Source organism: Sesamum indicum, linkage group LG10 (assembly GCF_000512975.1).
Source record: "Sesamum indicum cultivar Zhongzhi No. 13 linkage group LG10, S_indicum_v1.0, whole genome shotgun sequence".
In the NCBI taxonomy this organism is placed as follows: domain Eukaryota; kingdom Viridiplantae; phylum Streptophyta; class Magnoliopsida; order Lamiales; family Pedaliaceae; genus Sesamum; species Sesamum indicum.
Window position 1 is genome coordinate 15,440,882 of NC_026154.1, and position 25,313 is coordinate 15,466,194.

The 25,313-nt window shown below is 34.6% G+C and overlaps 3 protein-coding genes across 8 annotated transcripts; 2 read left to right on the forward strand and 1 right to left on the reverse strand.

Moving 5' to 3' along the window:
* Nucleotides 3,711-6,393, reverse strand: LOC110012675. 3 transcript variants are annotated; one of them, XM_020697105.1, is made up of 3 exons: nucleotides 6,152-6,391; nucleotides 5,802-5,911; nucleotides 3,711-3,954 (listed from the first exon to the last, which is right to left on the reverse strand). In XM_020697105.1, the coding sequence occupies exons 1-3, from the start codon at nucleotides 6,304-6,306 to the stop codon at nucleotides 3,947-3,949; spliced, it is 273 nt and encodes a 90-aa protein (XP_020552764.1). In that variant the 5' UTR covers nucleotides 6,307-6,391; the 3' UTR covers nucleotides 3,711-3,946. The 3 variants fall into 3 exon arrangements, with proteins under 3 accessions (XP_020552764.1, XP_020552762.1, XP_020552763.1); XM_020697103.1 differs by lacking the exon at nucleotides 3,711-3,954 and adding an exon at nucleotides 3,961-4,313 and having other exon boundaries at nucleotides 6,152-6,393; XM_020697104.1 differs by lacking the exon at nucleotides 3,711-3,954 and adding an exon at nucleotides 5,462-5,536.
* Nucleotides 10,505-13,472, forward strand: LOC105172690 (transcription factor bHLH113-like). The gene is made up of 5 exons (XM_011094227.2): nucleotides 10,505-11,302; nucleotides 11,396-11,515; nucleotides 11,638-11,706; nucleotides 12,697-12,822; nucleotides 13,134-13,472. The coding sequence occupies exons 1-5, from the start codon at nucleotides 10,964-10,966 to the stop codon at nucleotides 13,290-13,292; spliced, it is 813 nt and encodes a 270-aa protein (XP_011092529.1). The 5' UTR covers nucleotides 10,505-10,963; the 3' UTR covers nucleotides 13,293-13,472.
* LOC105172692 (DNA repair protein REV1) lies at nucleotides 14,614-24,771 on the forward strand. Of its 4 annotated transcripts, XM_020697529.1 has the most exons (18): nucleotides 14,614-15,004; nucleotides 15,344-15,488; nucleotides 15,726-15,841; nucleotides 15,924-16,000; nucleotides 16,711-17,225; nucleotides 18,078-18,221; nucleotides 18,433-18,565; nucleotides 18,639-18,727; nucleotides 18,836-18,886; nucleotides 18,959-19,162; nucleotides 19,356-19,475; nucleotides 22,043-22,135; nucleotides 22,850-22,909; nucleotides 22,991-23,077; nucleotides 23,224-23,307; nucleotides 23,382-23,477; nucleotides 24,541-24,609; nucleotides 24,704-24,771. In XM_020697529.1, exons 1-16 carry the CDS (start codon nucleotides 14,796-14,798, stop codon nucleotides 23,427-23,429), a joined length of 2,175 nt encoding a protein of 724 aa, XP_020553188.1. In that variant the 5' UTR covers nucleotides 14,614-14,795; the 3' UTR covers nucleotides 23,430-23,477; nucleotides 24,541-24,609; nucleotides 24,704-24,771. The 4 variants fall into 4 exon arrangements, with proteins under 4 accessions (XP_020553188.1, XP_020553189.1, XP_020553190.1 ...); XM_020697530.1 differs by lacking the exons at nucleotides 23,224-23,307; nucleotides 23,382-23,477; nucleotides 24,541-24,609; nucleotides 24,704-24,771 and adding an exon at nucleotides 19,998-20,047 and having other exon boundaries at nucleotides 22,991-23,064; XM_020697531.1 differs by lacking the exons at nucleotides 22,043-22,135; nucleotides 22,850-22,909; nucleotides 22,991-23,077; ... (2 more) ...; nucleotides 24,541-24,609; nucleotides 24,704-24,771 and adding exons at nucleotides 19,998-20,047; nucleotides 21,573-21,851.

Here is a 25,313-nt window from a genome sequence, read left to right on the forward strand (position 1 = left end):
GCCTGATCTCTGTAACTATTCCAGGAAGAAATCTGGTATTGAAACTATTAATTTCTTTTTTTTCCCTTGGACTGATAGAGGATTGTGAATGCTCTCAAGTCAGGTAGGTATTATATTTAATGAAGATGGAACCCATCTAGAAAGAGTTTCCCTGTAAATAAATATGTGAGTGAATGATATGCTTCAATTCAGAATATAGACTTTGGACATAGTGGTTGCAGAATTATATCATATTGGTGTGATACAAACAAAAAAGTTTTGTTGAAAGTGGTGGGGTCTTGAGACTAGGCAATAATGGTGATAAAGTTAGGAAAAAAAGAACTGTGGGGTATCTTAGCCAGTTTTCTTTAGGTCTTTTGTGAAAACATGAGGATCTACGTGGGTGTCTTCATGTTGGACCTTATTGGCATTCTGCCTTTCTGGCGTGTAATGGGCATTATTTTATCTGAATTTCTTCTCATATTATATGCTAAGATAAGAAGAGAAGAGATCTAGTTGTCCACTATGGGTTATCTCATCTCCACTACACCAATGGATTATCAGCTTTCTTCTGTAGTTAGTGGTACTAAGGCTATATTTGGTCTCTGAATGTTAGTAACAACACACTAAGGAAATTTTTTCTCATTTCAAATGATTATACTTCATGTTTTATCCTGTTATAGTTTTCTCTTTGTCCCGACCAAAATTCAAGGTCTATGCCATAAATGGTTACTGAAAATGCACAAATGTCCCTATGCTAGAACAAACATAGCTGGCTGACACCCTCTGCAACAGATTTTGACGCCTTTACTGAAGCTTTATTTCTTGAGTTATTTGTATTTGTTCAAATGCGCCTTGCTAAGAGGTCTCACCTAAAATTGAAAACTGCAAGTTGAGCAGATTTGGGTGATAGGGAATAAGAAGGAAACGTACAAGTCTAGGCCATTAATAATTTTACTGTGTTAGGATTTTGATTTGATGAGGTTTCGTATTTCCGTTGGTTTGTTTTCATTATGGAGTTCTATTTTCATTGTGACGCATTATATGGGCTAGGCTCTTATTCTATATTAACGATGAATTCATGGATATTTTCTAGTCTAATAGATTCTATTTAATTCGTCTTGAACCCTTTTCATTTGTTCGTCTTTTACTTTCATTTCTTTGATTATTTGTCCTACATCATTGGTTTACTGGTGAGATGTCCTTGTATATATTATTTCATCGATCTCCTGCATCTTTCACTTGCTTGTCCGTTTATGTATTTGTGATTTGTTATTGCAAGTGGCTAGTGTTCATATTTGAAATGTCGGCATATTCATGATGATGTTTATGAGTACTAAGGATCTTTAACTTGTAATTTTGTGCCTTATTTTATATTTAACTTCCTCTCATAATATGTACTTAAAAGATTTGTGCTTATATTTAGATATCGGATTTTAATACAAAAAAAACCCAAAATTCGTACTTCATGTTCCTTTAACATAGAATAAAAGTATGTGCAATGATAGAACGGCTGGTCCAAATTAGAATCCCATGTGGTAGTACAAGATGCAATGATGTTGATTTTTGGAAGCATGATGTGGGCAAGGAAGGTGAGGATAATACTGCAAACTTTGCAACTGGCACTTAGCCAACCACTTTCTGAGCTAACTGGTTGTTTGAGAACTACTTCTCGTCAAAGAGCAAAGAACGAAAAGGAAAGATTGGGATAGGAGAATCTCCAGTGCTGAGGAGAGATAGAGAGTAGGCCCGCAACTTTTCTAAAACAAGATTCGGTGTGAGTAGTGGTGATAAGTGGACTACTATGTGTGGTTTACAAAGAACTGCATTTTACGTAGTAGTTTTTCGCTTTTTATAATAAATAATTTACATGGGAGTTTTTCCTTTTATACTTAAGAAAACAGAAGAAGGACAACCAGTGTAGCAGTCGTCTTTCGATGTGACCATAAAAGGCCTTAGTTAACGTGGAATGTTCAATTTGAATGATAGCTACTGTTTATTAGAGGAGAAATTATCATAATCTCATCTGATTGCAGAGTCCATTAATGTTATATTTGAATTGACGAATTCAAATTTGAGGGAATTATTTAGAAATAAACATAATAATTTCATATCTATCAATATTTAACAAAATCTAGTTTAAATCTAAAGGTGTAGCATTTGAAATCCTTGGAATTGAGAAGTATTCAAGCAAATTCAAACTATTTGTACTTAGGAATTTGAAATCTGTAACTAAGTTCAAATTCATCAATTCAAATATAATACGAAATAAATATTTATAATTGAGTTTTGGATTTGCTATAATTTCTTAAGCATTTACATGATAGTTTGGTTTGGTAAGATCTAAAAGCTTCATTTAAGTATATAGTCAAAACCCAACCAGTGTATTAAAAAATTTGGATGAGAATCCATATCAGCCTTCTTCCCAAAAGAAAATGTGAGGAGTGCTACTATTTTACATTAACAGAATTTAGAGCAAGGCAAATGAATTCTATGTGTAACGGCCCTTCAAAGACATTCGGTAAAATTGGACCCATACAGAGAAGATTAAAAATAAATAAATAAATTCAATTGCTGTGACTGTAGCAGCAAGAATACCATTGACGACTCGGCACCGCACACCTTTTCTGTGGACACGCTTCATTAGCCAAAAAATCAGCTGTCTGGTTCCGTTTACGATAAACTAAAACGCTACAACGTTTTATGATGTTGATAGATTTTCAGTTTTGTCCTTGTTATTGAAACAAGACGACAACATCGCACAGGTGGTCTCGTCAGATCCTGTGAATGGAATTCTTCTTCCCTCTTCTAGACAGAAACAAGTTTGTTAGAATTGGCACTTTCAGAACTATTTTTGGCCGTAATCTTTGCTAATTTAGATTCAAATTTATTTTTTTTTACAAATAATACGTTTTTGGATAATTACAATTTTATATACATTTTTACAAAATCAATCACTGTGAGAATTAGCGAGAGGTGTTTCGAGTATGAATGGAAGAGTATTTCTAAGATCTTGAACCAGGGTCTTAAAATTTCACAATCCTTCCCCATTTCAAGGGATATTCCATGAACTTACCAATGAGCCCATTTGAAGCCATTCTTCTTCACCACTACATTGTGCAACAACAATCACATCGACGATGTCTACAACAGTCTTGATTACCATCCAATATACATGGTGAAATCCATTATTTGGACCACAATAATTGAGTATCCTTTAATAAAAGATGCCAGAAACATGTTTTGTCCATTTTTAACTTTTTGCGGGAATTGTTATCAGTTCTTCAGGTAACAATTTCACATCATGGAACATCTAACATCCCAAAACGCTCTAAAGAGTGACTTAGTTCGATGGTGTGATGATCCAAGATGACGGTGCATCACTGACATGCTTTAGATGATATGCCTACACTAATTTAACATCAACATGAAATATTAGGCTTCATAAAATGGCTACTGAAGAAGCACGTATGCCAATGAGACTCTGGATACATCTGAACCTCTATATGTGTTCCTGAAAGTCTATAAGCAACGGATGGGGCGCCACACAACACAACTTCGAAATCCCTAAAATTGAAGTTTAAACTAACCTTTAGTTGTAGGCTGTGTGAGTGGACAAATCCCATCGTTCACCTTGTTAAACGTGAAGAACATGATGTTGAACATGACCGACAAGACCAACAGTACGCTAAATTGTGAACATAAAAGAGGAAAAGGCATTACAGATCAAGTTCCATACACAAATCATCAAGCATGCACCACATGGATACTGAAATTGCCTTCAAATGTGAAATTTAGACATAAAAACTATCAAATTCCAAACTCGTCCATAAAAGCATGAAAACTGACTGATCTACTATTTCTTGTTTTCTAAAATAATTTTCCAATGTGAAAGTTCCTGCAAGATACACCTAGTGGCCAAGAACCAGATCTTTGAGCATCCGCTCTCCCAAATCCAACAATATGTTCAAGTACCTGCCGCCATGTACAATGAGCATTATCATCTGAAACCGGTGCATAACAATTGCAAAAAGAACAATTGAAACTGTTTATCTTTACATATTGGAATGGAACTGTGTTCGACAACCATTAAATGAATCTACTCATGATATGCTCTATGAGCTGTCGATCACTTCAAGGGGCATTAGCACGTAGAGCACTTGTTTGCAGAGCACCAGTATAATGGAGCCAAACACACATGTGAAAAGTAACAACAGAAATCCCATCTAAATAACAAGTCTCATATAACATTGACTTCCCATCTTAGAGCAAGCATATTCATCCTCATTTCCAGGAACCAATGTCCTAAAATGTATAAGCCACTGTGAATAGGTCTGCAAGTCAAATAAGCAAAACGCCCTTCAATCTTTTTTCTAGGAAATATTTTAAGTTGACCAGAGAAGAAAGAAGATAACGGCTACATCATCTACCTTATTTAATTATTCCATTGATCTCTTCAATATTTTGCTGAAAAAGGCAAAGTATGAAAACACAATCATACGATAAAAGAATAATGGATTAACCTCGCATTATATTTCTCATTTGCACATAAAGGTCTTAACATTTATAACCTCAAACCATCGATATAGTTATCTGGAGATATTCATGGTTTAGAAAAGAACAATTGTAATATTTACTCCGCTATGATGTTCAGATCTCCCAGCATAAAGTTTATCTTTATCCTAAAGCAAGGATAAATACAATTCTGTCCTCAAACAAAGTTACTTATGCAGTTTTGGTTCTCAAATTGTTGTTTTTTTTTTCAGTCCTTCCGTTAATAAAACCGTTAATGTTAATGACTTTTCCTCCCATTTTGAGGTATTTTTCAAGCTTTGGTCGAATGCACCCATTTTTCTTCAAGTTTCAAGAGACAAAAAATCTAAGAAGATTAATTTAAGCAACAAATTTTCTATCTAATCTTAACAAAACATTGTCAATAACCTATTTTATGTATAATGCAATACCTGCAACATATAAAATATTGGATTTATTGTATTTATTTTATTGTCTTTATAAGCTTTTATTATATATTTTTTATCCATAGACTAGAAAAATTCAGAAAAAAAGACAAAATAAATGAGGGAAAGTTAAAGCTAAGATTAATAGAAAATTTGTTGAGATTATACAAAAAAGTTATTGCTTAGATTCATTTTTTTGGTTTTTTACTCTCTTGAAGCTTGAAGAAGAGCGGCAGAAATGGGTGCATTTGACCAAAACTTGAAAAATACCACCAAAATGGCTAATTTTTTCCCTTGAAATTAATCTTCCATTAACTTCAACGGTTTTATTAACGGAAGGATTAAATATGCCAAAATAATAGCAAGGAGCAAAAGTGCAACCTTAAATTGTTTGAGGACCGAAATTGCATAAGTGGCTTTGTATGAGGACCAAATTTGCAATTATCCCTCCTAAAGCACATAAATCAATTCTACTAGTTTAAAAAAAGTCGGACTACCACAAATTTAAAGGTGGAAAGATCAACCTACAATTCAGTAACAGGATCCTGCCTTTGGTCGTTGGTAGCGCTGCAGACATCACCCATCTTTTCCATTCCACCCTATCAATCCCAATAATTTCAACTCTTTTTCATCAACCGAATTTGACAAAGCCAAATAAGAATTTCAATTACCTCTAACCCTTGAACTCATCAGAATAGCTCACAGGTCTCCGCACTTAGTTAATTTTAATAATTAGAGAATATATATCTACAACATAAAGTTTTCAGTTTCATTACGAGATTTTACCACCAAACTTCCTCAGAACAACAGTAACAGACTCACAAAGAAACTACTAGCGATCCTGACAAGTACGTCGGAAGGTACCGTGCGACAGCTCACAGCACGCCCGAACGTTGACGGCCAGGTGCGAAGTCAGCCGTGCTCCGGCCAACAGCGGCATAAGTGACTGAGCGCATCCGAGCTCCCCCATTGTCCTGTATTATTAGAACTCAATAAGTCAGCCATAATTTACATGACTCTTATGAAGAGAATGCAATTTCTACAAGCCTGTCAACGCTGATCCGATATAACAACAATCCAATTATAACACTGAGCCAATGATGGAGACAGAGTAAATTGCAGCATTTTTTAGTATTCATCGAAAACAAAGATTATGAAAGCTAGCTGCTGTGGAGAGAAGTAAAGTTGGGAACATGAGATTTAAAATTTAGGACCTGGGGTTGGAGAAGGAGAGGCGGCGGGGTTGGGGGCGAGGGGCGGACAGCGGACGCCGGAGACGACTGGGCGCGGAGAGTGACGGCGAAGAGCGGAAGGCGGAAGCCCTTGCGGTGGACATGAGAGATCTAGAAAGCGAACCTCGCCAAGCCATTGTTATTGTTTGTTGATTTTGGGGTTTTGACAAGGGTTTTGAGGATTAGCTGCTACGCAGGAGAGAATAGCAAGGGTGTTTTTTCCTTTTCCCTTTGGCCTCTCAACTATACACATATAACACGTAGACCCCTTAAGTTAAAAGAGTTCACATTTTCCCCCCATTTAATTAAGAAAAATATAATATTATTTCCAATTTGATCCATCTTTTCAAAATTGGGAAAATGTTAAAGTTAAAATCGAATTTTAAAATTTTAAATAAATATTTAAACTATGTCAGCTACAAAATGACATATAGTTGATTTTCATAATGAAGATAATATATTTGTAATCAATTTACTTTAGTTTTAATTTTATTTATAGTTTTTATCAATTAATGCATTTTGATGTACACCAAAGTTTAGTAGCACTGTGTTTGTTAAAGGAACTTCAAAATAATTCTAAAGTTATCGGAGGACTTAGATATAAAATAGGAGTTAACATTCTAATCTTAAATTAGTAAATGATTCGATAAAATAAAATAAGGAACTTAAGTAAAAAAAATATGAAACTGAACGAAATACATTATGCATTTCAAAATTGAGTGCCGAAATGTTGGGGGGGATGTGAAAATTCGTTAGACAAGTGGTAAATAGAAATAACTCGTACAGACTTGCTAAGTGAGCATAGTTACCTTGTTGACTTGCTTGTACGGTTGTACCCCTACTTATATAAATAGGTTATGAAAGATCTATGAATCGGTTGGGTGTGAGTTAACATATCCGTGAAATTATTGAGATTTCTATTTTTCGTGAGTGTAATCGAGTCGTTGACATATCGTTTAGGAGATATGCCATTGATAAGAGATTATATCAAGTTAGCCAAAAACTAGGAATGTTAGTTCTTGGCATCTATTAACTAATTGGATCCAATTGACACCCTTTTGGGATGATGTGGTCCAAGATGTATAGAATGTAGCTAACGTGGCGGCTAAGGTGAATGGCAATGGACCTACTGGTACTTAACCTGGTTTTGAGTGTTGCTTTATCAGCGAGATCGTAGTTTGTAGGCTGGTTTGCCATGATTAATTGCAATTGGGCTAGCAAGATTTGGGCTTGTCGAAGTTTGAGTAAGTTGTGCATGACTTGCTTATGCAAACAAGTACCGGATTTGTCTTTTTGGTCGAAGAAATAATTGTTGTAGGCATCACATCTAGACAAAATCTTGATTTAAAAAAAATATAAATTTATTCATATTTTGATAAGTGGATAAACAGATAATATGTTGGAGACAAAATATAACTTATATCAAACTCATTTAAATAGTTAGATAATTTGAGGAGGATTGTTGGGTTAAAGCATAAGCTAAAGCGACTAGACCTCGGCAATCATTTATGGAATGCAACTGAATGCAAAGTTATAAGATTATTAGAATGGTACTATAGTGTTGATTGTATTTTGAAATATCATTAATACTGAACGCTGTAGATTTGCTTTTATGAATTATTAGTTTGCTCTTAATGAAATCTTTTTAATCATAAAGATAATTGCTCTGGCAATAATGTATTGGTTGAATTGACATCATTATTTGCAGGAGAAGTCGTAGGTTCAAACCTAAATTCCCCTAACCTTAACTTTTGATTGGATTTTCGATTACAAATTTGTTGTATCTTCTGTGTCATTTAACATAGATTTCCATACATGTATAAATTTTTTCCATACGTAAAATACATAATTGCATATGTTAAATAGAGTGGAAGATGCAACATGAATTAGAGCATCGATTCAAGACCCCATCAACTGAAAATGCACGAGGATCGGGGTAGGCAAGTCCATTTCAGAGTTTGATTAAATAAATAAAAAAGTGGGTTGGTTTGGCCCAACCCTGCTTGGGATTGAGCTGGTCTCAAGTATTGAAACCTGGAACCAGCCTAATTCGGTGACCTAGAACCACCTGGTCCTAGATTGAATTTTTTTTTTAATAATGCATGGTAATATAAATTTTATTTTATTTTATTATTTTAAACTGACTATTTTAATAGCTTTTTATGTACTTTTGAAACTCTATAAATTATTGATTTTATTTTTTTACTTCTAAATTATCAATACTTTCTTCTTCTATTTTTTCAAGGTTTATTTTAACTCTTTTTGAATTTATTGTCATCTAAGTTTATTATTATAAACTTGTTAGTTAAATTATTATTTAAATTCATTATGTAATCTTAACTATTAACTTTTCTAGTTACAAAATTTTTGTGATTTAATTTATTATTTGTTTTATGCTACAACCATAAATCTGAATAATTATTCAAAAAAAAATCTGAACTTTAATAAATAAAAGACATGCACATTTGGGTTTGACGTTGGCCTAGACCAGACCTCAATTGGGTCGAAATTGGATTTAAAATGAACCCAATAAATCCAATTAAGACTCATTTAAAAATTTAGGACAGGCCTAAAGCGATGATGGGTTGATCTTGAATCGAATTTTTTCAAAATAGTTCGTGCTAATATTAGGTCGGCCCGACTCATCGTGCACTTCGAACATCAATCCTATCAAGATGAATTAGAAAAAATAAAATAAAATGTGGTCCACTCTAATTACCTTATGAAACTGTTATAAAGGGATTTTTTTCCTTATACCCACAAATACATTTGAGGTATATATTAATTAAAATTATATTATGTAAAATAAATAATTGTTTAAATACTTAAGATATAATAAAAAATTAGAAATGTGGTCAAATGGTAATTGCATTGGAAGTTGGAGTTGGAGAGAAGAAGAACGCAGGACGAGGAGGAGTGCGTGTGGTTGTGGGGTGGTGGAGAAATAGACATAGGGGCATGGAGCTGCAAAGATGTCTGCTAATGCTTTTTACCATTTAATTACTACTCATCACCACCACTAATTAATACTTATTATTCATTATACCACGTCATTCCTCTCTCTCTATATATTTATAAATAATAGTGAAATATATAAATTAATACATTATATCCAAAAAAAAAAGTAAAGAAAATTAATTATCAGTTAATGTAAAATTTGAAAAATTATATAAGTTAGATATCTTATTAGTTGAAGGACATTCTTAATTTTATAAAAAAATTGATGCGACAATATCATTAACCGCCGTTTGTGAGTGCGGATGCCATTTTCTTTTTATATTAAATAGTTATTACCGTACGCGGTCCGCGCGAGCATATAAAAAAAACCTTGGTGTTACATGATGCGGGAAAAAAATTATAAAAAGAACAAATTATAATAAATATGGAGAAGTAAGGTGAAAAAGGAATGTGGGAGTAGTGGATAATCAAGAGATAAAAATAAATATAATTATGAGATTGTTAAAAGTATTCAATAGTCCATTCAAACATATTTTTATTCTATTTTCACATGAAAATAAATATGAAAACCAAAAAATGAAACAAGACACAACCTTTATTTTCAAGTCTAAAATATAAGATTTAAAATGCTCGAATAGGATTGAGTTCTGCGTACTTTTACCCCGTTTAGGCTGTACCAATTTGACCTGATTTGATCACCGAAATCAACATCACAGGTCACCCAACACCTAAAAGACTAAAATCACGATATGAGAACCCCTGCAAGTACTGATTTTTTTATCTTATAAATATTTATGTGCTATTTTGGGAGGCTAAAGTACGTTATTTATTAAGAAAATATTAATTTTTTTCCCCTCAATCTTACACTCGACTAATTTAAGTATCAGAAGGTCATAGATGGAGATTTTCAAACAAAACTAACTTGCATCTCAGGCCAAACACTTATTCGAATTGGTCTATCTTTAAGGTTATTGCGATTTTCGACCTAAATGAATTTCATTTAAAACAATTATTTGAATCTATTCAATTTAATACATTTAATAACAACAACATAAAACATTTAAAAACTATTATTATTTATACTATTTTCTGTACGATTTTGTACCAAATTAATGAAATTGAATATGGTTGAACTAAGAGATGGAGAAGAGAGCATGTAATGTCATGTAAGAATGAAGCAGCAGCAACACATATATGGGCGTTGATGAGTCATGGCATGCATGCAGGACGAATGGGCCACATTCACTGGATCCGGCCACAGCTTCTGCCACGCCCTCCACCCCAACCGGGTCTCCAAGTCGGGTTATCGGGTACGGTCCGCCATTTTGCTTGCTTTGGACAAATAAAGCACGGTTTTCTCGGGTGGCTTTGAAACTTTGACCGAGAGACGACGACAATACCAAAGCCTTCTCTCTCTCTCTTTCTCTCTCTATAATTCTGTCTCTCTGTCGTCTCTTCTTCTTCTTGAAATGCAGTAACTGATTGAGAAAATCCACACTTTCATATCTATATACATAAACATATATATAGAGAGAGAGAGAAAGACACTGTGTCGGTGTGTGAAGATAGAGAGAGAGAAACCACAGTTTCATAAATATATATACATATACATATAGAGAGAGAAAGAGAACTGGGCTTGAAGAGAGAGACAGAGAGAGGCCATGCAGCAGCAGTTGAAAAACACAACACATAAATAGAATAGCTTAGCCTTAGATTAGCTGCTTATAGCCTTTGTCTTTTCCTTTTTTAACGCTCCAAAATCCGAATAAGAAGAAGGTTCCGTCGTTTACTCCCATAATTCTTTTCCTCTTCCCTTTTCACTATCCGGACCCAACAATGGCGGGTAATGGCGCCGGGTTCGAGGACGACCCGATGGCTCCCGGGTGCTACTCGCAGCTTCTTTTCAGCGATGACATTTCGGGTCTTGATGACCCGGATGGGTGTTTCGGTTTCACCTCCTCATTTCCCTCTGACGATAGTAATAGTAATAATAGCAACATCCACACTCCGAAAATGCTGTGTTTTGGTGATTATGCTAAGCAAAGTAATGCCAAGGTGGTGGGGGAAAATGCCAGGAAAACGGGTCAGAGATCCGGACCCGCTTCATGCTCGGATCCTTCCTCAGTTTCTTCAACCAACACCACCAAGATTAGGAACTCTCTGCATAACTCCACTGTCAGTAATAATCAGAATCATTTTTTTTTTTTTAATTTCGCTTGTTCAAGTGTTTATTTGCTAATATATTATTTTTTCTTCTTTATGGTGCAGAGAAAGAGAAACGGGTCGGGTATTCAGAACCCGGATGGCTGTGCGGGAGCTCCGGCGGGAAGCCAGAGGAACAGTAAAAAGTCAAAGTCAAATAGTTTTACCGTGGGCGGCCATGCAAAGGTGAATTTGCATGTTTGATTTTCGACGATCCTTGTTTTGATTTTTGTTAATAATAATATTCTAAGTGATTTTTGGTAATTAATTGTATTTTAAAGGGATTTTTGATAATTAATTGTATTTAGGTTGTGAAGAAAGAGAAGCTCGGGGAAAGAATCACAGCGTTGCAGCAGCTTGTTTCCCCCTTTGGCAAGGTAATAAAATTTGGATTTTACTCTTTTACCCTTCCCTGAAAGTGGAAATGAAAGTTCTCGTCTAAATCATGTGTGGTCGAATTAAATCAATTATAGAACAAATGTAATATGCTTGTCATTTGATTGTTCAATTTTCTTGTACATTCATTATACTACAAGTATATTGCATTTACTATATAATTTAAGTTATTTAGATTCGACCAAACACGACTGTGTTAGAATTTTCCCACTTTTCATTTCACTTAAGCAGTTAAGGGCTTTTTGCTTATGTATCATAATCGATAATTTGATGTACTGAAAAAAATTGTAAAATGGGTTTTTGATTATATGTTATGATGAGTTTTGGGGTAAAAAATTGAATTGCCAAATTTCCCTTAACAACTATGTCTGAAAATTTTGTTCTGCTTATAATTTTTACCATATATTTTAGAATTTATAAAGCATCATGGAATATTTAATAATTTTTTGAAATAAAATATTAAATGCTCATAAATTCATTTGAAAAAAAAAAAAAGAGTTTCTAAGTTATTTTTTGCTTAATTTTAATAAATTAATTAAGACCTAACAATAAAATTCTAATATCATACAAGCTCCAAAATGAATATTAAAATTATAAAATCGGAATTTTAAAATCTTCTAAATTTTGAATTTTAGAATACAATAAAATCACAAAATTTAAGCTCCAAAATCATTATTCGTAGATACTGGGATGTGGTTGTCTTGCGTTTCGCTAGGTTGAATACCCTTTATTTTATATTCTGTTGCATATTTTATTTAATTTAATACATACATACTAATGCCTTAAATAAAACAGACGATGCAATCTTTACACATGTAATGTGTGGATATTGAATGGAATAAATGACACAATAGGATTTAGAATAGAAAATTCAATCTGGGTCTTACATGGATAATTTTCGGGATAAAGCTATTGTTCCGTAAATAAATTTGGACCCCATGAAATTTAACTTGGGTTCGTGGATGGTGCAGACGGATACGGCATCTGTGCTTCACGAAGCATTAGGGTATATCAGATTTTTGCATGATCAGGTGCAGGTCTTGTGTTCTCCTTACTTGCAACGTTCGACGTCTTCCTCTGAGGCCCTCCAGGGGCCGGTAAGTTCTTTTCTTCCACGTATCCTTGTTTGTGGATTTGCATATAATTCTCCCATATTGTGGATTTGCATATAATTCTCCAATATTCGTAAGTATTATCCGAACCTAGCAAGGGACTTAGACGGCGTCTTCTCATATCTTAGTCATGTGATAGCTGCAGTTAATTATATTTATACAAAATTTTCGTCATCTCTAATTTAGAAAATATTTGTCAAGTGATATGTTGTGTATTTATCAAGTGCAATACGAGATATATGTAATGTGAATTTGTAATAGTTTTTCACATGACTCATCATTCGCGGACTTGATAGGACGACGGAGAGAGCAAGGAGGGCGAGCAGAAAAGAGACGACCTGAGGAGCCGAGGATTGTGCCTGGTTCCCGTGGAGCTCACCCTACATGTGGCAGACTCTAACGGTGCTGATTTGTGGTCGTCGGCTGCCATGGTCGACAGTGTTTCCTTAAACTGATCGGCCCATCTCTTCTAGTTCTTAAAATTTACTCCAATTTTGCAGTGTGCTGAAAGAAAGTTGCAGGGGCTGTAATGTTGAAAAGAAAAGAAAAAAAAAAATAGTGGTAAATATTAGATGTAAGTAGGAGAAAAAAGGAGTTAGTTGTTTAGTGTTTTTGGTATTTTGGCCCCATTTAAATTTTGTGTGCAAGGAAGGAGAGGAGGAAGTGGTTTGGGGTACAACAAGAATGGGAATATATGTATAATTTCACTGAACTTTTTGGCAAAGTTTAAATGATTTGGATATGAAAAAAGAATTTTAAATTTATCAATATAATCCGGTTTAGAATGATCGGCAAAGACTTACTCTTTTTAATATAAAATTATTCAAACATATTTATATGATTTGTCATTAAACTAAAATACGTATTTTTAAATGCATAATTCAAGCACAATGTAATCATACTTGGATTGTTTTTTGTGATTTTATGTTAAGAATTTTAAATTCATTGTAATAAATTTATTTGATTTGTATAGATGATTTTATATTACCAAAAGAATTTATTTTTTGTTTAATATATATTTGTAAAGTAAATTATATCTTTAATAGATAATAGTTTATTAATCAAATATTAATAAATAATACCTTTATTATTTTGAATTATTAATTAATTGTCTAGCAAATATATTTCTCTGAACGAATATTTATATTTATTTTTAATTAACTTATTACTCGATCCAACAAATATTTTCTAGCAAAAATACTCTTATAAGGGTGAACTTCACATGCGTTAGCACTGTGAATATGTATATATGTAATTTGATAAGAAAATATTTATTTAGTTGATAATAAGTTAGTAATAAGTCAATAAAGAGTAAAAATATACTTTTACTTAATTTTTTATTAATATTAGTAAATTCAATAAATTTTAATAATAATAAAACTTTTTATTAAAAAAACAAATACAAAAATATTAAATATAAATTTTCAAATAGCAAGAAATTGACTTATAATTGCATACGTATAACTTCGTCACATTTTAAGAGAGGACGGTGTAATTATTTTTAAATGTAGTGAAAAAAATGTATCTTTTTGCAATTTGTTTTAATACAAATGAGATTTTAGACCATTTCCATATCAGAATTTTTCGCATTTTCATTAAAAGCACAGTAGAGTTTTATGAATTTTACCTGGAAAAGTGAGATGTAAATTTTATCTCACTAAACTGTACAGTAGTTGGCAAGCTCTACTAGGCCAATTTGACCTAGAGTCGTCATTACTCCAAGGCGGTTATATAATAAAGTAATAGCGACTTTAGTCGAAAAATTACCAACGGAGAGAAGTTTAGGCACGGGAACCGGAATCAAATATCGCAGACTGGTCAAGCCGGAGGAGCGTCCTTTTGGCGCTTCGTTCAAATTATTCCTGTGCACGTTTCTCGCACAATTTAATCTACCGATCATAATTCTACTGAATTCTCATTCTGATTTCTTCAAGGAATCAAGTATTTTCTCTAGAGAGATGAGTTTCAATTCGGATTCGAAATCGAAAAGGAGTTCCAAGTCGATATCCTCAAACCCTTCTTCTTCTAGCAATTACAGCAGTGATGGTAGAAACTCGAATAAGAAGAAGAAGACAGCTCAGAAACCCCAAGGCATGGCTTGGGGCTCAAATTCACGTTCTTCCTCTCGCTCCGCCTTCCGCAACTCGCCATTCTCTGATTTTGGCAGGTGTCTGATTTTCTCTTGTTACATCTGTAGTAGATATACGTTTGCTTTCTTGAATATATGTATAATTCTCTGGCGTTGCACTTCTGTTGTGATGTATGTGATATGAGGTGAGTGAAAGTATCAGTGAGAGGATGAAATTCAAGAATCAGAGGATTCTGAAATATTATCTTGGAATATATATTTATTTATTTATCTATTGGTTGCTTTTCTCTTGAATTTGATGCATTTAGGTATTTGTTGTTGTCAAAGGTTCAACCAGTTTTCGCTCCTGTTGGTGGTTCGTTATTATCAAAATTAACTTTTTCCTCTATTTTTGATGGTTCTGCCTACTTGCTTTAGTTACATGGTTGTGAAGAATCAGAAACTACACGAACAGTTTGATGCGGCTGCTTCAAGCTCTTCGCACAGTGGGTCCAGTTCTGGGAATTCTATATTTTGCGGGGTTTCCATTTTTGTTGATGGATATACCGTTCCTTCAAGTCAGGTTTATTCTGAATTCTGATGCTCTAATGGCCTTTAATTCTCACTTCGAAGATGAGTTGACCTTTCTACCTAATTTCCAGCGTGTTATAATTTTCTTGTCTGGAATGAAACAATCAGTCAATGTATGATATCTTAAGTATATGATATATACTTTTTTCAATTTTTTCTGCTTCTATAGCTGCTTTCCTTTTAAGAGACATTGTTATGTTTCTGTGTTTTTGGATGCAATCTTTTCCAGGAGCTTCGAGGATACATGTTGAAGCATGGGGGACGATTTGAAAATTATTTTTCAAGGCATCATGTGACACATATAATATGCAGTAATCTCCCTGATAGTAAAATCAAGAATTTGAGGTTCGTTTCTACCATTTTGAAGAGTTATCTTGTCAAAATAGTTTTCATTTTGCATACTGAACATTATTTGTCCTTGATATAGGGCATTCAGTGGTGGGCTTCCAGTGGTTAAACCCGCATGGGTGCTGGATTCTGTTGCTGCCAATAAACTTCTTAGTTGTAAGCGCTTTAGGAGGCATTTTGGTTCTTTTGGTTTGTTTAATAGTGCATTTCTTATTCATCTCTGTAGTCACTATGTAAAAGGAAGTTTTAGATCAATGCAGTACTGGTGCCTATTTTCTTGATGAAAACATTGGATGACTTCTAAAAGTGTTACCAGCACCAAGTAAGTTGTCAGAAGATTAAATTTCTTAATCTGACATGACACTTTTTGAGCTACAATTTTAAAATAAATATTTCATTTTAGAAGTATCGATGTTTTAGCATTTGTACACTTATCACTGTCTTAAGTGGATTGTAGTGTCTCCTATGAATATGGTTCTTTTTATTAATTGTATACTTGTCCTTCCATTTTGTCCTTTCATTGTAGTGTATAAAAAAATGAAATGTAACATTATAGAGCATAGTAGGAATTCATTTAATTTTCTTTTTCTTTGTTTCTTTTGATTATGATGCCATGGTCGCAAATGCACCTATTGGACAATTTGCCTAGTACACTAACAGTTTCATTCAAAGTGGTCATTCTCGATCCAAGAGATCCATGATATGGATAATGTTCTTTATGACTCTTATGTCGTAAGGTTCTATTTAGTTCACCTTTTCTTATGAGTTACGTCAATTGAATGCATTGTAACTTTAGGGAGAAGTTTGTGTTTCGCAATAAATATTATGTAACCCATTGTGGGACTTTGATCCTTCTGTTTTGCCAGGGATTCCGTATCAGCTTGATCAACTTGCAACTGAAAATGACAACCAACCAAAACTATCCACGTTCTTTACTCCAAAAATTGGTGTAGCATCTGAAATTGCAAATCCAATTGTTGGTGGTCAAGTACATTCTGAAAATAATGATCAATCAATGGTCAAGGTGGATTCAAGTTTATCTGAGGATTATGCATCTTTAGACCAAGCAGATAGATGCAGTGTAGAATTTAATGATCCTTTGCAGCGGAACATTGATAAAGTGATGTTTGAAGAGGCAGCATGCTGTGTGGAAAGTTCATGTGAATCAAAAGGGATTGAATTGAGAGATTCTTTATCTTCGGATGGGAAGGATCCAGATCTTAAGCAAAGTTATGATACATGTCAGTCTTCAGTTTCACTTGGCAATAATACTCTGGATAATCATAATCCCAGTGAAGCTTCGAGCTCAAGAATCAGTTGTCCTCCCAAAAAGCACCACTCAACTCTTGCGGATCCCAATTTTGTAGAAAATTATTTTAAGGTAAATACTCTGAAATTCTTGGTAATAGTTTGTGAGCTGTTGTTTTTTGTTCTTTGGTTCATACAAAATTGAAGATCTTATATATGTAAGCTTTTGAAGATGCTCATATAATCTGAAGACAACAAGAAGCAGGTTTCACTATTTCTTGCCCACTTGACTATTGCCCGAAAATGAACAATAGTTGAGCTTTTCTTTCCATGTATGATATAGGAGCTTAATGGGATAGCATTTTCTTCTCTTTTAGATTTTAAGTCCTTGTTTGCTTCTCCAGATATGTTTATTCCCCCCCACCCCCTCCATAATTTATGTTGAGTGCGCTTTCTTTTCATTGTTTTTGAAGAATAGCTACCATTGTTTGATTGATTCGAAAGTGTTGAATGGTATGTTCTGCCTGCTAACTTGTGGTTCCCAGAGGGGTGGACTAGGTACTAACCTGATTCTCATGGTTATATGTTACAATGAGACTCATCGTTCAATTTGTTAATGGACTAATGCCCTTTCTATATAATATATGTTTCAATTTAGTATATCGTTTTGCCTCTTCCTATCTACTTAATAGGTGAGTTCGGACAAGCATGCATATCTCATCTCCAAAGTAGTAGGGAGGCAGTATCACATGTTGCCATTGGATGTCTATTTTAAATTTGAAAGTCATGATCTTGTTTGCTGACACTGGTTCAGAATGAACTTTAATTTTGTTTTATCTGTTGAGACATAATTTTCTAATTCAGATAACAGTTCTTGCTGTCTTGTAATGATCTAGTCTTTTTATGCAACATTCACAGTAGCCAAATGATATTGGCCTCTGGATGGGGCATCCATAGCGTCCTAACTATCTTTGATCCATTTCAGAGTTCTAGGCTGCATTTTATTGGTACTTGGAGAAACCGTTACCGTAAGCGCTTTCCCAGCTCGTCTAATGGGTTTGGTTACAAAAGTTCTAGTGTCAGTAGTGCTGCAGTGAATGAGAAGACTGCCATAATACACATAGACATGGTAAGTCTGTGCTTGCAACTATTGTGGTTTGTTGGTAACTCCATGTTCTTGCCTCGATGAATCTAGTTGTTCTATTTCTCCTCTGATCCGCTTCATTATTTTATATTAAGTTAAATAGTAATTTTATCTCAGTTGGTTGACCTAGTTATTAATATTCTTAATTCTTATCAATTGATTGCCAAGAAAATGTTAAATTTTCAAATGTTTCCAGGATTCCTTCTTTGTTTCCGTGGTCATCAGGAACCGTACTGAGTTACTGGACAAACCTGTTGCCGTTTGTCACTCAGATAATCCCCGTGGTACTGCCGAAATTTCATCTGCCAATTATCCTGCTCGAGATCATGGTTGGCCTCATCTCCTTAATTAAATTTTAGTTATTTCCATACGCGCTTTAGTTGATACCTTGTCTGCTCCCAGGAGTGAAGGCAGGAATGTTCGTCAAAGATGCCAAGATTCTGTGCCCTCAGCTTGTAATAGTCCCATATGATTTTGAGGCTTATGAGAAGGTATCTCTTCAGTTTTTGCTAATTTGAGTTTTTAATTGTTAATAATTCCGTTATGTCGTATCATTGTTCATGTGGGCACTTGGTGCACTATGATTTCTCCATTTGCAGGTGGCAGATCAATTTTATGACATTTTGCACAAGCATTGCAACAAAGTGCAGGTCTGGCCTTGGAAATGAAGAGCTGTGGTTTGCTAACTCTCGTGGTTTTTAAAATGATAATTCTCCTTGCAGGCTGTCAGCTGTGATGAAGCATTTTTGGATGTCTCAGAATCAGAAGTGGGGGACCCTCAGCTTTTAGCCTCAATAATCAGAAAGGAGATTTTAGACACTACAGGATGCACTGCAAGTGCAGGAATTGCAGTAAATATGCTTATGGCCCGCCTTGCTACCAAAACTGCAAAACCAGATGGCCAGTGTTACATACCTCCTGAAAAGGTATATATTTCATTTTATTGTTTCGGAATATGTTACTAAATGATGAAGTTCTCTGTGCAATATTTGAAATAGTATTTGCTCAGAAAAGGTTCTAAAGTTGCAATCAATTTATGAAACTTCCAGGAATTTGTAATTTAATGTTCACTTCGATTTTGGATAACTTGCTGACGACCCAATGTTGTTGATATTTCAGATTGATGATTATTTGTGTGCACTTCCCGTTAAGGCACTTCCAGGTATTGGGCATGTTCTGGAAGCAAAATTGAAGAAAAGGCAAATTAAAACTTGTGGCCAGTTGCGTTTGATCAGCAAGGTGATCTTTTATCATACTTTGTCTTGGTTTGATGCTGTCGTATTGTTTGTTACATCTCTTTCTCACAGAATTATTATTTTTTCAGAGTAAATTTATACCTAGTTATTCTTTGACTCTATTAAAATATTTACTGCCTTGTCCTTCTGAGCGACAGATCTTAGGTTACTTCTGCACGTTCATTGATATGGATATGATGACTCCAAATCAATATAAGGTTCCTTTTAGGAAGTTAACTGGCACTCGATTTACATGAAAAAAATATTTGCGGCTTGCTGTCCCTCTCACTTGCTCATGTGGATGGCAGGGTTTTGCTTGATCTAAGATACAAACTTCTGGCAAGGATAACTTTGGTGGAAATTTTAGACAATGGATTTTTCATATTCCTCCTGTCCAATATCTGTGGCTTAGTACATTGCCCATAAGAATACCGTTGCATTCTATTTCACCCTCAATAATGCAGAATTCTTGTCAATTTCCTGGTCAAATCTCAAAAAGTTATAGCAAGTTGGATATTGCTTGCAGGAAACCCTAGAAGGCTGGATATATAGTTATACACCTGCGCATACATACATGTAAGAGTTGTACCACGGATTTGCACTGTGGTTATTGGTTTGGTAAATATTGCTTTGATTAGTATTTATATGTTGTAACCCAACATGTCGCTGATGATTTGTATATCTGTTTAGTTTTTGTTCTAGTTTATACTCTGACTCAAAGGCACCCTCAGTTCACTAAGTACTACTATTTTTAGTTGTTGACAGCTAACCCAGATGCTCAGAAACAATTGAATTGTGATCGTACCTACTCGAAATAAAATATAATCTCATTTACTTGTTTAATATTGAAATATTGAGTATAATTTATATTCCAAAGCTATATATCATATACATTTCAGATAGCAAAGTTATTACTATAATGCTGAAGACTGGGAGTGACAAATATAAAATTTCCTACATGTACTCTGATTCAAACCCCCCCTTAGTTCACTACTTTCTAGTGGAAATTGACCATAATCTTGTTGATTGTCATAGTTCTAGAACTAGCTGTACGTGGCACACTCAATGTGTGTCCAAAAATATTTGAAATGAATGTGTTCACTACTTTTTGCTGTACGTATTAACTTTCCATAAATGAAGAAGAATGGATATAGTATTTGAAATAGATAGAGAAAACAAGATCTATGAGAATTGAGAAAATAATAATATGAAAGGCATTGACATAGGAATAAATAATTTTGAAAGAGAAAATATGATGGAAAAGAGAGAGAAAAAAATAAAATTAGCTAAAATAAATAATTATTTAAAAAGGTAGTTTTATTACGTGGAATAGTGGGAACAAATGTGGAAATTAGTAGGTGAAACAAAAAAGATAAAAACATGCCCAACTATATGTAGTACAGATTCCAGTGCTGCCTGTATTTATACATGTGTGCATGGAACATATTACATATTTTAGATCTGTACATATTTAATTATTAAAGATACTTTACATTCTTAAGAAATATGTCATATGCATTTAAGAAGATAACGGATTACTAAATAGTAGTCCAGAGCGTAGAACAAGTTTTAGCTGACTTAGTGAGTTTATGCTTCTAAATTGTGAAGGCTTTGCAAGCAGGTTTTCTTTTCAAAGTATCATGATTGTTGAAGACAAATATACTTGAATTCAGGTCATCATAGTTAGTCGCATTTTTTGTTTTCCCTGGGGTGGACACATACAATGTCTTGGCTTTGCACTGTGTATTGTCCCAGATGGAGAAATGTCTTATCGTTTTTCTCAGCATGGAATCATTTGCTCCCAAACAGGCTAATGGGATATAATTTGAACATGATTATGTTTATAAGTTTCCTTCAAAATTTGCTTGTATGAATATTCCTGTGAGATTGTAAGTGACTCAGGAAGTATTTGGTCATGCAATAGAATGTGTTCTTTGTTCCATTGTTCTTACATTCTATTTGCTACTTTTAAGATCTGAATTGATCTGTATGTGTCCCATCATTGACTGTTTTTTAGTTTCTGTTTCAAATATATGATGAAGAAAAGAAATCATTACCTACCAAAAAATAAATAAATTTGCCACTTCCTTACGTTGGCCAGGGTTTCTTCGGAAGGATTTTGAAATGGAAATTGGAAGATGCTATGCAACTATAGTAGTTACACTCCCCAAGCAGGTGAAATTGGAAGATGCTATGGAACTAAGCTATAGTAGTTATTCACTCCCCGAGCAGGCTAGCAGAATATAGATAAACATGACTATGTTTTTATTAGTTCCTTCAAAATTTGTTGTATAAATTTTCCTTTGAGATTGTAAGTGACTCATGCAGCATTTGCTCATGCAATAGTGAAATGTGTTGTTTATTTCAGACTTCCATTGTTCTTACATCCCATTACCTCCACTTCTCATGTTTATTGGCTACGTTTAAAATCTAAATTGATCTGCATGTGTCCCATCATTGATTTCTTTTTAGTTTATGTTTCAAATATGCAGTGAAGAAAAGAAATCATTACTCCAAAGAACAAATATAAGTTTTCTGTCTTCCTGATTTTCCACTTCCTGACATTGGCAGGAGTCTCTTCAGAATGATTTTGGAATGAAAACTGGAGAGATGCTATGGAACTATAGTAGAGGGATAGACAACCGACTGGTTGGAGTGATTCAGGTGAGTGGGCAATAGTACTATGCTTTGGCTTGCTCTCAGTCAGTTTATAAGAAAAGGTTGAAGCTTCATTGTCTTATGGAGTAGCCTTGATATTTGATCTTTGGTTTTTGCTGAGGTAATGTTTCTACAACTCTATGTCGTGTTGCATGCCTGTTGCAGTCGATATCAGGAATATGGAGCCTTTGCTGGTGGTGGTATACTGTGTATGAGATATGATGGCTAATATGTTCAATCAGAAATTGTCATGCAGCGTTAGCTAGGCCTGTCTAAATGAGTGTGATAGTGTAGGATTACATTCGTAATGAGGAAGTTGTATTCCTCTCTGTTGCATCGTCAAACTGGTTGATGCAGACTGCGGATGGACTTTTAAGGTCTTTATTTTACATGTATCCTTCCTCATGGTTTAGCAGTTGTATTAGTCTGCTTCATACTTCAGTTCATTACACAATCTGACAGAACCATTGAGTAGATAAATGTTGCTCAAGAAGTGTCTCTTCATAAGGTTTCAGTGAATTGTGAGGTCTTATTCACTCGGTCTACTTAAATCATTTTGGTGCCACTTCGTACTTCCTATTTGTTAAAGAATTGGCAACACGTGTATTCAGATGTTATCTGCAAGTATTTCATCAGATCTAAATTTCCCTGCTTTATCATATTTCGTTTTGTCATCTTTGTTATTGTACCTTGTGCATATGTTGTCTGCTTCTTTTGCAGGAAAGCAAGTCCATTGGTGCTGAAGTAAATTGGGGAGTGAGGTTCAGGAATCTAAATGATGTTAGTGATCCATTTTAGAATTAATATTCATTTCTTACATCTGAAAATTGATTTTTTGTCGTCTGTTTTTTCTGGTTTCAGACTCAGCATTTTCTGATAAATATATGCAAGGAGGTTGCACTTCGGTTGCAGGGGTGTGGAATGCAAGGGCGGTCATTTACTCTGAAGGTGTTTTCTCAGTACCTTAAGTATCTGTTTGCATGCAGCAGTGGGCATAATGCTGCTGCCATTTCGAACCTTATACAATTTTTGGATTATTCAGGCCATCCATTTTTATCTTAGACGCTTAAACAATTGCTCAATCTTTATTCTAGATAAAGAAGAAGAGAAGTGACGCTGGAGAGCCAGTGAAGTATATGGGCTGTGGAGACTGCGAGAATCTTAGCCATACAATAACGGTAATATAGAACTCCCGTCCACCTTTGCTTGTATAGTGGACTCATGCGAGAAATCCGTGCACTCGGTCTTACAGATAAGAGCTTTCCTAAATAACAGATCCCGATGGCCACAGATCATGTAGATGTGCTTCAAAGGTTGGCCAATCAGCTTTTTGGGTATTTCCGCATAGGTAGTCAATCAAATCTATTTACAACTCTATTTTTCCATCAAATGTTTTCTTTTATGTCTTATTTTGATTGGTATTAACTTGAACATTATGGGATTCCTGTATATACCTGAAATTAAATTTTATCTTCTGATATTTGGTCTGAGGTTGGATCCATTTTGATGAAATAATAAGCTGGAGTCTGCTCACTGAACTCCATTTTTATTTGACATCTTGTCTCCTTTGATAAGATTGTTTTATTGAAATGTCTCATTTCACCCCATTTAATTTTTATGATGCTCACTCTGCCTGGATGCTCTGTCAACATTCTTTTTTTTTTTTTTTTGGGGGGGGGGGGGGGGGAGGTTGGATCCATTTTGATGAAATAATAAGCTGGAGTCTGCTCACTGAACTCCATTTTTATTTGACATCTTGTCTCCTTTGATAAGATTGTTTTATTGAAATGTCTCATTTCACCCCATTTAATTTTTATGATGCTCACTCTGCCTGGATGCTCTGTCAACATTTTTTTTTTTTTTTTTTTTGGGGGGGGGGGGGTAGTTGATGCTCTGTTAACATGGTACTTCGGATGTAGTTTTTAGTGGGAATCAGCATGTCAGGTGTGAAGGTGCATACTGTGCTTGTGCTTTGTTGATGTGCTCTTATGCATATTATATTATATGTTTTCCGGTTATGTGTATTTGGACATTATCGATGGTTCTGTTATTTCAGTTCTCTTTTCACTACCATGAATTTTGCTGCTGTTGTTATTCCCCTTTTCCTAATTTTACTGTTGCTGTTCTTTGGTTGTTATCATCATCTTGATTGGGCGTGTGTTTGCATTTCTTTTCTCGATCTCCTTGATGTTCTTCTCTTGCATAAGGTGAGATTATAATGCTTTGAGATTGCCATTTGAAGTTGGATGTCAGCACTTTTAGGGGTGGATGAAATGTCTGTACAGATGCTATGAGGTAGCAAGGGTGTGATCAGCTTATGAGCTAGTGGGTTGGAATAAACCACTAGATGATATCATATCTCATCTCTTTTATGTTGGAGTGTACTGAAATTGGTGAATTCTTATGATCAGATGTGAAAGATATTCGAGGTATGGGCTTGCAGGTCTCGAAACTTGAAGGTGCTGAAGATAGCAAACCAGGTCTCGAGTTATAAACTAGATATCTACTGTTTTTCAAACATTTTGGTTGCTTCTTGTTGCATTTACTAATTAATTCCTTAATTCGGCCTTGAAGTTCACAAAAGAAACACCATCCTTCCTTGGCTCGCTTCGACAAAGACCAGAGACCAAAACCAAGTTAATGATCCCCCCAACCATGGTGATGCAGCTGGCGAGAAAACACTTTCAGGTTTTAATAGCCCCAGAGCAGAATTTTGAATTTGCGAATAGTACTTCCAATGAGCATATTATTAAGCTTGTGGATCTATTTTTCCTTTGCTTTCTTCTTTTAGTTTGATCTTTATATGGTGTAATATGGAACTTCACATAGCAAGATTGCTGTGAAAAATGATCACCGTATCTTCTTTTGTTGGGGAATTTCTCTTTTCCAGCTATCAACTCCATGCAAAGTTTATTATAGTTTCTTCCCCCTAATATCCTATATGCACCGGCCTCATGTGGTTTGCCAGAGATTTCAGGAACATGATTGAGGTTTTGTTGCTTTTGATAAGTGCTGCATTTATAATTAGAAGGGGTCTGAAGATGTCATATTCCTGGTTCTATGGTTTGAATGCATTGCGCCTATGGAAGCCGATAAGTTGAACCATTGTTCCGAGTCAACTAAGAAGTGTACTAGATGCTTGCTCGTAGATTTTACATGATTTTGCATATAGGTAGTACATCTG